Genomic DNA, 12,882 nt, shown 5'->3' on the forward strand with positions numbered 1-12,882 from the left:
GTTCATTATAATTCATTTGGGAAACAGAACATGCTTATCCATTGTCTTAGTTGCCAACTTGTACGGCTGTTGAGAAAAAAGTTTCTTAGTGGTAGCAACATTATAGCGTTTTTCGTATTAAATCTCTAGTTCAAAGTTTCAAAAAAATTTCAACTTCCCACGACAAATCAATAATTAACAAAATATTTTTATATGATCTATTTGGTAACTCATTTAACTGAGATATTTAAGTATTTAATTATTAATAAAGTATTTCTTAATTTTAATTGTTCTTTTACTACCACTATGTTAAATCTTTGTCAGTGTCCGTACCAGTTGGCATGTATACATTGTACAGTCCGCAAAAAAAAAAACGAATCACCCTGAATAACTTTCGTTCTAATGATCGGATTTTCACGAACTAAGTGTCAATCTTAATGGTTCCTGGGGGTGACCTCAAATATGCTAATTAATTAGTGCTAACTATTAATTAAGTTACGAAATCAGACACAAAAACGTACTTTCTCTGAATAAACATGCATTTTTTTTTACATATTTGGATTTCTTATCTTCAAAATATAGGGGGTAGCCGCAATCTGGGAAATGTGGTCCCCATAGTTTGGTCAGGAGAGTGATTCAAAGTTCGTACCCCTTAATGTTAATTTCGCTTTTTGCGTTTTCAGTCATATTTTCAAAACTAATGAAGCAATTAAAAAAAAATTGCACCCACTCATAAAACTCATTTACCCAAAGATAATTTCATGCAAAAAATAATTTTTAATAATTATTTATTATTTTTTATTATTTAATTAAAGTGAGGATGAAAAAATATTGAATTATAAGGTATGAATTTTTTTATACCATATTAATCTACATATTTTTCAATTGAAAAATCTAAAGTTTCAACTATTTTTATTTATTAGAAGCTGAGAAAAATTAAAATTAATTATTTTTTAAAAAATTATTTGGCGACAATAAAGAAATAACTAATTGGGGCGATTAATATTAAAATGTGATAAACTTGGAGGAACTTGACTTCGCGCGCGTAGCGTAAAATTTCATTCATATTTTTTTCGCTAATAATCGTTTGCTAATCTTTTTATTTTTATTTCTTTCACACTATAAAATACGATGTTTCTTTTTTAGTCATTTAATAATTTATTTGCAATTTAGTAAAGAATTTTGAATAAAAAACACTTTATTCAACAAATGTCTAGTTTTAAAAAAGCGTGCTTCTGATAGAATACACCAGATAGTGCTTATTTAATGTGATTATTTTTTATTTTTTTTATTTTGTTTTTCAATAACTGATACAATTTCAATAATATACATACGTATGCATAGATTTGGAATAATATATTTATCTATTTCTTGAATATATATTTTATAAATATTAATAAAAATACGTAGTCAACATTTTTAAACATCTCTCACAACATCGCAAATTTCTCAACATCTTATAGGGTAAACTAAACAATGAAGGAACACTTAAGCTTAGCTTGCCTTTAAAAAAAATTCATAAAAATTTCAAAATTTGTAATTTTAGCTAAATGATGGTTTCGACATATTTGTTATTAAATGCAAATTATGTAAAAAAAGTTAGATAACTTACATAATATTGTTTTAAGCTTTTGGTGGTTTAAATAATAAGTAGTAAGATGACCAAGTGAAGGAACAGTTCTTACCAGTGAATAAGCACTAAATTTTCCAGAGAATGAACACTTAATTTTGATAATGTTTGATGCTCGTTAGGAATCCATAGGCCACACAAATGTCTAAAAACAAGATTTTTCTTGGAATTACGACATATAACCATAGTTAATGTGGAAAATTTTACTTTTTTTTCAGTCATGGAATGGAAAGTAAAATATGTTTGAATACATAATTTTAAGAAAATGTTTTTCATTTTTTTCTCACAGTTTAATAGTCCGTTCTAAATTATGAATGTTTATCATTGTGTAATCTGATGATGTTTTTATTATTATTATAATTCGATCATTTTTTTGTTTAATCTTTTCCTCATATTTTTCAAGCTTTTTTTTAAATCTCTTTAAGTATTTTTTTTTCTCTTCGTCATGAGTAATTTATTTCTTTTTCTTTTGATTTAACCTTCCTCTTTTTTCCAAATTTTTGGCCAATGTAAATGTATCTTTGAAATTTCTTTTGATTTTCCAGTTCCATTTCAAGAATTCCTCACTGGATAATAAACGAGAAAAAGGAGTTTCGAAGTTTGAGTAAAACCCATCTCTCATTGACTTATATCTAGTAGTTACTTATGAAACCAATCGTTTTTGCAACTAACAATGCCTCAAGAGGATTTATCTCAAAATCGGTTTTCAAGATACTTTCATTATTAATGTTAGTTGTCTCAGCTTCAGAGCCAAAATTTGATTATACAATTGTTCTTTTTGAAATAAATTCTTCAATATTGAGAAAAGCGCAGGCTATTGGATATTTGGGAGATTAAACTTTTCTGTCAATGTTCCTTTAAAAATTTGCAACATAACTTGTGAGATTTCCTTCTCAAGCTTCTGAAGAAATAGCGCATCGTTACTCTCGAAGCATGTGTTTTGTTGATAAGTTGTCTTGCTCATTAACTCTTGGTGTCTGTTTTGCATGCATTTGTTACAGTCAACGTTTTCTACATCGAATGAAAAAATATCGCATTTCATAAAAGCATTTTAACTTCATCAGTTGATGCCTCAAATCTTATTTAAAAATGGATGTAAAATTTTCTAGACATATTGTTTTACAATTCTTTTGTTTTCAAGATCTAACGAGATTTCCAAGAAAACTAAACCAGAAAATTTGTTTTGAGGAACAAAACTTGCTCAGTTTCAAATTGATATGAGATTTATACCTATCCAGAAGTAGCAAAATTAGGAATTTGATTGCATTTTTAATTAGCCATGGGTAGAAACATTTGCAATATATTTGTAAAATGTTGCTGCGGTCATCGTTTCGTTTCATGAATAGCTTTTTCCAATGAAATATGTAGCAGGGACTGATTCTGTAATATCTCTACGAATTCTTCTGTAAGGAAAAACTACCAATGGAGGTACTTTTTCTTTCCTAGGTACTTTAGAATATAAATCCTTATAATTTTTAAGGCCGCAGATTTTTCCCGTTTAAGGGTAGTATTCAACTCTTGTTTCATTCGCATTGTAAATGCAATCACTTTATAAAAGGATGCCAGGGCTACTTCCCTCCTAAAGATTCTCTGAAGTTCTTAAAACCAGTATTTCGAATATTATTCTCTAAGGGAAGTTTTGCCTTTTGAAATTATCTTCGCATTGCACTGAGTTATCGGTGGATGTCACCTTAAAAAAACTTCACCCATTTTTCACCTAGATAATTGTCTTTAAATGGATTTTTCCTACCAGTTCCCGTTAGGACATTAAAGACGGCAATAGGATAATAATTTAGCTAATTATTGGCACAAAATCCTGCAAAGATTCCATTCAAGCTTTTATTATTATATTCAGTTGTTATATTTAGTTAATAAACATAGTTTATTAAGGAGTCTAAGGTATGATGTAATAACTAATCACTACATTTATAAAGATAAATAATAAATTAATTATTATTATAATTCTTTAAATAAATTTAGCAATTAAATTTGCATATTTAAATGAAATAGTTATAGGAACTATTCATACAACATTTAACTGAATTTTAGGAGTCCTCTATGTCGCTGAACTACTAATTATCCAAGTAATATCATATTTCACACATACTATTCATTCACTGGGAAATCTATTCTCAGTGAAGGAACATGTCTGTTCCTTCACTGGTTAGAAGTTGTTTTTTTTTTTATTTTTAACATAATTTTGATTTATAATATGACAAAAGGTACAAGAAAATTAAAATTTTTCCTTTATTTTCATTAACTTGAAAAAATCCCAGTAAAGGAACACTTGTTTATACATTGGTTTTTCATCGTTCTGTAATCCAGTTAATAAACACCCCCTAATCTCAGTACTTGCTTATGTTATGTTGCTTAAAATAAATAAAACGTAAATTCAATGACCATATTTTGAATTCTTTTTTTCACAATGAAAAGAAAAAGCATTATTATATGCAATTAATTGTAGTTTAAGCGGATAACAACAAACATTGACCTTATAATTTTGTCAAAGAAACAAGGTGTTGAACAGATACTAACAAATTCAAAACTTTTTCCAGAGAAGACTCAAAGACCAGATAACTAAATGCATTGTTAAAGAACTTCCTATTGTTAGGTAGTAAGCTACTCTTACCAATCAATCTAAATTAAAACGTTTAAAATCTTATTTCTAAGAAATATCTATGAAATGCTCCTTCATTTGTTGGTTTACCCTATATCATCCTAATCTTAAAAGAAATTTCCGGAAGTGTATCGCAGAACTATTTTACCAGCTATTTAATAAAATTTTAACATTTTAAAATTCTTATTCTTTTCCATTTTACGTTTATTAATTCTTCATTAATATACTAATAATTTTTTAGAACTTTAATTTAGATTTTCTTTAATTTAGGTTTCCTTTTCAAATTATAGTCAAGTTTTTTTTAAAGAATTATTGTCTGCTAGCTAAGAATAAAACCTTGTTAAGAAATTAAAAACATTCAGCTGTTTAAAATTATTTAATGCAAAACAGCTGATTATTTACTTAGCATACTATTTTTTTGAAAAAAGAATATAAATTATTGATTGTCTTTTTTTTTTTGCTTCTTGTGACTTCAACTTAGATTATCTAAAATAGTGTTGATGTTTTATAAGTCACTACAAAGAGGATAAAGATACCGAACATAAAAAGCTGTGGAATACGTAGCCAATTTTTTTAGTGTCTTAAAATATCTCAGTATCTTAAATGTCGTCCTACTATCTTAGTTGTGAAATTAAATTTTTAATTTTCTGACCAAGTGTGATTCACTAATTATTTCATTATATCTTTTACTCTTTATGATACCAAGTAGATTTTTTTTTCTGATAATACACTAAACTATTTAGTTTAATTTTTTACTTTAGCATGATTTCCAAGATATTATTGTAGTATAATTTGTTATCAGGAAAATGCCTTATTTTGTTAATCAGGAAATACTAAAAATTGAAATTTGTAAGGATTCCAAAGCTGTGCACACAATACACAATTTCCGACTTTATTTTAATAAAAAAAAATTTAAAAAAAAACGTGGCAAGTAGGCTAACATACTTTTTACAGAAACTGTGAAAACTAATTTTTCCTATATTTCGTCAAAAGAGGATAAGAATGATATTGCTCCAAGAGACCTACTCAATAATTTCGCTATTTCCAGAATGAAATCTGTTTGATCGAAACATATTATTCCTTGAAAATTACACGAGGGAAAAATTAACTTTTATTATTTATCTAAGCTTATTCCATTTATTTAATGATAGCTATTTAAGGTTAAGGATATGCGTCGGAAGCTCCGTTTATTATTGTACTATAAATGCATTAAATCATGTAGCTTGAATAATTTATTTTAAGTAAATTATTTAATAATTTTAAGCAAATAAGGGTGTAAAAATAAACTCGATCGAAATACTCCGAAAGTATACCCTGAAATATATGTAGAATAAACTTTGGAATCGATATATAAAAAATACCTTTTCAAACAACTTCGAGTAGGACGGAAACGCTAATTTGTTTAAAAAAGTTGTCCTTGTTACTATTTAATTTCGATTCCTGGTACTAGGGGACATTCCATTTTCACATTCGACTTTTGAAATTTCAATTGTAAACGGAATTTTTTTATGACCTTAAACTAAAATGTTAAGGCTTGCAGCAAAAAAAAAAATTTTTTTTTACTGCATTAATTTTTTTACAAAGTAGTGAATTATTATTTTTTCAATCTAAGAACCTGTGCCTATAACATATGTAAAACTTATTTTAATATCGAGTGAAATAATTTAATATGTTGTGTAACTAAATGGATAATCCCAAGAAACTGAATCGAAAATATAAAAACTTCATTGATTTAAAAAAATAATAGATGATAATAAAAATAGACATGTTTTGAGCGTCCAATAATAAAAGTCACAAGTTATCCAAGCCTGACAAGTCTTGAGAATGGGCGATTATATTTGAAAACTCGAAACATGTCGACTTTTACTTCCCTCTTCATATGTTTTGAAGCCAGTTGAGTTTTTATCGTCAATTATACTGTTTTACATTTGGGTCTTGATTATTATTTTGATAAGGATTTTACACTAGTTAAAGTAAACATATGCATTTTAATATTTTATGAGGATTCATATGGTCTTTAAAAATGTAAGAACATCAATATTGCAAAAGTTATATTTAACTTAAAAATTAACATTTTGACACCAGATATTTTGAGTTAATGAAATTAAATATTTTATCTCTTAAGTTTTTGTGCCCCCATTTCAGTATCTTAAGGATCTTATGAGCTCTGTTTAAAAAGAGATCATCAGATATATATAATAAAGCAAAAATAAGCATAGTAGCAGTATTTGGTGGTAAATGTAGCTTATCGTAATTGAAGAATATGTTGTGCGACATTTTATGGTGAATTTGCGAACGTATAAGTTTCAGAATGTATCGAAACATGAGAATGCTATTTGCTAATCATCTTTATCCAAAGGAAACGATGTAACCTAAATATATCTAGTAGAATGAAGCGATTTTTTAAATAATGAATCCTACAATTTGCAGCATATTATTTCAATATCTTATTCTTAAACATAACATATTTCAATCTTTTTAAAATGCCACTAAACATTCAGCAATTCCTTGAGTTATAGAAAAAAGAAATATCGCAAATTATAGAAAGCCTTGTGAATGTGCATTAGAATTATTATATAATCTACATTTTATTTTTCAAGCACTTTTTTTTTTCTTCAAACTTTCTTGCCTAGAAGACTCGATTAAAGCTGTAAAAATGATTATCCCTAAAATTTTGTATATAGCTATAATAAGTTATGCTCATTTTATTTTAGTATAAAATCCTCGAATAAATATAGTAAAAACAGTGTAATCTAAATAATATCACATAAAAAGTTCATGTATTTAAATTCTAAAAACTATCATAAATAATTTATAAATCAATTCAAATTTACTTTTCAAAGGAGATTAAAATAATATTTTTTTGCTTTTTGGACAGAAATCCCCTAAAAAAATTGTTTATGGCCTGGAAACTTCGAGATATTTTCTATTAACAATAAATTAAGCCCCTCCGAGCAATCACTGAACATTATTTCAATTTTTTTACTATCAGAGATTGGTTGCGTAGCAACCTAGTAAAATTAAGCACTCCTCTTTTGAATTAGTCAATGGGTTATCTTAAAATATTTATTTGCACAGGCGACTTTTTTTGGCGGTTTTCTGGACTATCGCCAAATACATAAACCTTTATTGCGGCCCAATTTACCACCCAATTTTTTTAAAATTTTGTCTACCCCCACTAATTCAAGGGTCTAGATTCCAAATATGTAAAAAAAAATATATGTTTATTCAGAGAAAGTACGTTTTTGTGTCTGATTTCGTAACTTAATTAATAGTTAGCACTAATTAATTAACATATTTGAGGTCACCCCCAGGAACCATTAAGATTGACACTTAGTTCGTGAAAATCCGATCATTAGAACGAAAGTTATTTAGGGTGATTCGTTTTTTTTTTTGCGGACTGTACATACTCCCTAAAGTTTTAGTGTCGTACAAAATTTTTTTATTAGTGGTAGTGAACTGAAACCACAATTATAAAGACAAATAGACACCTTAAAACCTTTAAGAAATCTTTGGAGCATGACTATTTTGGAGTATAATATGTTTATATATAGGGGAATAACAAAAATATGTAAACACGTCTATACTAACACTACATAAGCGATGTTTCTTTTAGTAGCAAATGTTTGTTAAGATTTTACATGGCAAAACTGTTGACACATTTTGAAAGATCATGCTCGAAAGTTTTAAAAAATTGTGTCCTTTTTAACCATGCAAAATTTACATCATCCAAAATGAGGACAAGAAGTTAAATATAATTTTAAAGGGCAAAATACAAAGTTTGAGCGTGACCAGTTGAATAGTCCTTAAGAAATCGAATTTTAAAAGAAATCTTGTATATAAAAGTTGATTTTTCAGGAACTGTTTTAACTATTTAGCTCGCATTTGGTATTTTACCATTTAAAATTAAATGCTTTACCATGATGTTATAAGATTGTATACCTTAATTCAAAATTTCTTCGACTATTATTAAAGAAAATAAATTATTTATGAGTCAAACTTTCTTTGGTTAAGCGAATATCATAATTGTGCACACAAATGTTTCAACTAGCTAAAACAATTGCTCGAAATATAGCAAAATACTCAAGTAAAATTAACATTAAGAGTTTCAAACTGTTGGGACCATATTTCCTAGATTGCGGCTGCCTCCAGAATTTTAAAGGTCAGGAATCCAAATCAGACGCAAAGGAAGATACGTTTATGCAGAGAAAGTACGTTTTTGTGTCTGATTCCGTAACTTAAAATATCCTAAAAATTATTAAGCATATTTGAAGTCAGCCTCGTGAACTATTAAGTTTGAGTCTTAGTACGTAAAAATCCAATAATTGGGATCAAGAGTTATTCTGGGTGATTCGTTTATTTTCTGCGCAATGTACACCACTATAGACTAGTAATATTAAGCATCTAGTTTTAATCCATAATTATTAAACTATGATTTATTTAAAACTTGAGAAGTAATTAGTATCTGAAAATACCTATTTAATAAGTTGTTATCATGCCCACTTATGAACTACCACTTATTTTATAATGACACTCTTCACAACATTGGATATATTAAAAACTTATCCGTTTATGGATTAAAGATCATGTATATTATACATAGCATGCTGTATATTAGATAAGGGAGTTACTTTGAGTTTACGTATTAATTATTTAAGCGTTTTTTGTATTCAAAGGAGTTACTGATTTTTGAGTAGTAACTAAAATCTGAAAATACCCACTTAACGAGTGGTGATCATACCCTCTTATGAACTATCACTCATTTCATAATGGCACTCTTCACAATATTGATGTATGAAAAATTCGGTGTTTAATGATAGGTTAATGATCATCAGTATTATGCACGTATGCTGTTTATTATATAGGCGATTTACTTTGTGTTATTTTGAGGTAATTTTTTTATACAAAAGAGTTACTGATTTCTCGAGTAGTAATTAAATCATTAAATACCCATATACCCATTTACTGAGTGGTGATCATATCCACTACTAATGAAAGCCACTAATTTTATAATGGCTCTATTTTCAACATTGATATATATATATATATATATATATATATATATATATATATATATATATATGTGCGTGTGTGTGTGTAGAAACTCGACGTTAATGGGTTAATGATCATCTATATGAGTGGTTACAAACAGGCGGACAGCGTACAAAAATATATTAGTTGTTATTATTTTGCGGACAATTTTCGTAAAATATCTTTATGGATTTAAAATACTTTTCTTTCGTTAAAAAAAGCCTAATTTCTTCGTTTCTGTGAAATTTAACGTACCAACGGTGGAAAAAAATTTATTTCTCGGGTAAAAATCTACTACGTATTTTGATTTGTAATTCAATACTTTTGTTTTGTACAACTTGATAAATGTCTGACAGTAATATTTAATGTTCCTTCAAACTTAAAAGAGTTAATTCCTACATAAAATTTTGATAAAGTTGCGGCCCACCATTTAACTGCTGTTTTTAATTGAGGTCCCCGGCCTCATGCAAGTTGGAAACCCTTGATCTATATTATACACAGCATGTTGTACATTATATAGGTGAGTTACTTAGCGTTACTTTGAGGTAGCGTTAATACCCGAGTTACGATATGTAGCATTAATTCCTTAGTTAATACATGTGAGTTACTGATTATTTTATCTTTTTGTTTGTTTTTGAAATAGGTGATTACGTGCTGTTGGATGGAAATAAGGGTATCTTGCAACGACTGCCGAAACCAAGTGATAGTGAAACGGAAAATCAATAATAAACATTATTTTATATAATTGAACTTGGATCGAAAACTATACCTAATTTATTTAGTAAAATTGTTTCTAATCTGTATGCATTCAAGTGCAGGAAAATTGTTTTTTTACTCCAATATATGTTTAATAATCTCTTATTTATAACTCCTAAATGAAATTCTTTTATGCCTCAGTAATGTCAACTCTTTTGTGTCTGAAATCATTTTATTTGGGACTACTCTTTTCTTCGTTAAAAGAAGGTATAATTTCAAAAAACAAAAAGTGGTAGAAAAAATGTTTTGTTTACAGTATTTATTTTTTAAGGAAGCACATAGTTGTGTTCGTCATAGCGTATCAATAATTTCAAATTTTTATATTAATTATATAATGTCTCCCATATTAGAAAAAACATTTAAAAAGCACTGAGCTTTACAGAACTATAAAGCTCAGTACTTTTTTAATGTAAAATTTTATACTGATTTGTTTTAAACCTATAATTACTACCACTTTTTAGTACAAATATTTTTACATCAATTGCAATATTAAATTTTCTTGTACTATTCCAAAATAGTGAATATGTTAAAATTTTTTCTTAATGTAATCAGCTATTAGAAACTTATTATTATTATTATTTGGGGTATTTTATTTCAAAAGAAATAGTTTGTTAAAAACCAAATTGCAAATGTCACAAAAATGACCTTACGTTCACATTTTAGAAAGACAACTTGATGCCTTATAAACAGATTAGAAGCTTTTGTTTTGTTATTTATTTCCAATAAAGAGTTTAATATTTTTTAATGAGTCTGAATTTTTTCTTTGTTATTATAAGCACACTACTGAATAAAGTCATTGCGTAAAAACCTAAACTATATGTTAACCACATTTATTTCAAGTTTTGTTCTATTTTTACTTAGCATAAAATATCTAAGTTAGTTTAAGATCTAGTTAGTTTAATATCTAAAACCATTTCTTTTTTAAAATTGGCCAATGTCATTGGCCAATTTTGCAATGTGCGAGAATAATTAGAAAAGTCCTCAACATTTTATAATATGCAGAATATTTATTAGGTTCATTACAATCAGCTTAATAAGTAATTTAGGCTAGTAAGAAAATATCTGGAGAATTATTCAATCAGACTGAACTAAGGTATATCGCAACAAGACTTAAATGCTATTCATAATAAACCTCCTCTACCCTGGGTTTATTGCAAACTGCCTTAATAAATCAGACTAATTGAGCAGTGAATGATTTATTTTCCAAACAGACTAAATGTATGAGCTCATTGAAATAAGCCTAAAAATTATTAGGCTGATGATACGACAATGTAGGACAACTTCTCTAATTAGTTTATTTTGTCTAATATACACCAGATTTTAATGACAAGAAATCTTTTATGTAATTTTGTTAATATAAGTTCTTAATCGCTGTAAAGGACAACATAATTTAATCAAAATTCTTAACCCAGAAGTGTCATAAACAGTTTGGTTATCGTATGCACACGCAGAATGAAACTATCAGCCATTGTAGACTGTATCGGCCATTGGCCAATTTCTTCTAGCTGCCTTTGGTGACCAGCTTTGTTATCTTTCAAAACTATTCTATGCAACATATTAACTTTAAAGTTAACTAAGAAGAATGCACAGCGAAACTGTCTTTAAAGATTCTAATTCTGTTACTCCTTCCCGAAAACTTAATCTGTTTTAAAGAATAAACTAATCAATTTTTTTCACCGTTTAGTTGCTGGTTGGGGCTTTGCCAGAGCGGGTGTTCATTGACTTCAATTTTAACTATTTTCAAGAGATGTGCACGATATAGTGAAATTTCTCTAGATATTAAATTTTAGTAATAATTTAAAATCTGTCTTGCCACCATAAAATCATGCAAACCATCACAACTATGACTTCAGGATATTTCAGCCTAGGTGGCAGTAAGAGTATTAAAATTATTTCCATCTTCGTAATAAGATAAAATGAAAAAAATATGTTCTAATTTTCCATTGTGTGCTGTACTACTTCCTCGCGCACCTTTCGAGTCATTAACTTATCGTATCGCATAATATTTATGCTCCTAAAAAGGCAAGTTCCTTCTTCAATAGTTGGTATAACAGTATGTATCGTCATAGCGCTCCTTTTATGATTAAAATTTCTACAGCAATTTCAGAAAAGGTAGAAAATAAATCTAAATAATTTCTTCATAATTAAGCTTTTATTTCTGTAAAAAGAAAACAGAATTATTGTAAATGAATGCTTAACGTGTAATTAAGTATTCAACACTACTTAAATTATTACTTGAAATAACCTAAGACAATTTAAATAAATACTTTTTGTATAATTAATTTTCAACTTTAACTGAAATTAACTAACCATCAGTTCAGGGAAAATGAGTTTAAATGTTATAAATTTTCTTTAGATCTATTACGCAACTCTATATATGTGTTTGAATTATCAAACTATTGTGGTGATCAGCAACGTTAAATATTAACATTTCAAGGAACATGAAATATATTTTATGTCAAAAATTTACTTACCATTATTATATATTTGAGAGACCGCAGGATTTATTGATTACAATATGTAAGAAACTTATTCACATTTTATATAAATCCATTGGTGCTTAGCTGTTCTTTTAGAGAGACGGTATCTTTTCTCAAAAAATAACAAGTATTTGCACTAATGCTTCATTATAAAGATTTATTTTTTCATAAACAGTATAGGAGAATCTAAAGTCAAGAGTCTGATTATAAAGTCTCATCACAATGATTTTTTGAATCTCACAAGATAGTTAATGGAAAGAAATATCCACTTAGTACAAACAAATAAATACTAACACTTTTTCCATTAACCCCTTGGGGACGGGTGATTCTTAAAAGCATTCGTACAAAATCAGAATCTGGATGTAAATAAATAAAAAACGGTAGCTTAA

At 27.7% G+C, this 12,882-nt stretch overlaps 1 protein-coding gene across 2 annotated transcripts in view; it reads left to right on the forward strand.

Annotated features, from left to right (window-relative positions):
• LOC107441117 (uncharacterized) overlaps positions 1-10,758 on the forward strand; it is a 95,911-nt gene extending 85,153 nt beyond the window's left edge. For both annotated transcript variants that reach the window (XM_087150038.1, XM_043052762.3), the window contains exon 40: positions 9,901-10,758. In XM_087150038.1, the coding sequence (XP_087006164.1) occupies positions 9,901-9,983 (83 nt within the window). In that variant the 3' untranslated portion in view covers positions 9,984-10,758. The remainder of the gene's footprint in view (positions 1-9,900) is intronic.
• The last annotated feature ends 2,124 nt before the right edge of the window (positions 10,759-12,882 follow it).

The sequence above is a fragment of the Parasteatoda tepidariorum genome, chromosome 8 (genome assembly GCF_982258835.1).
Source record: "Parasteatoda tepidariorum strain Cologne lab strain chromosome 8, Ptep-v5.0, whole genome shotgun sequence".
In the NCBI taxonomy this organism is placed as follows: domain Eukaryota; kingdom Metazoa; phylum Arthropoda; class Arachnida; order Araneae; family Theridiidae; genus Parasteatoda; species Parasteatoda tepidariorum.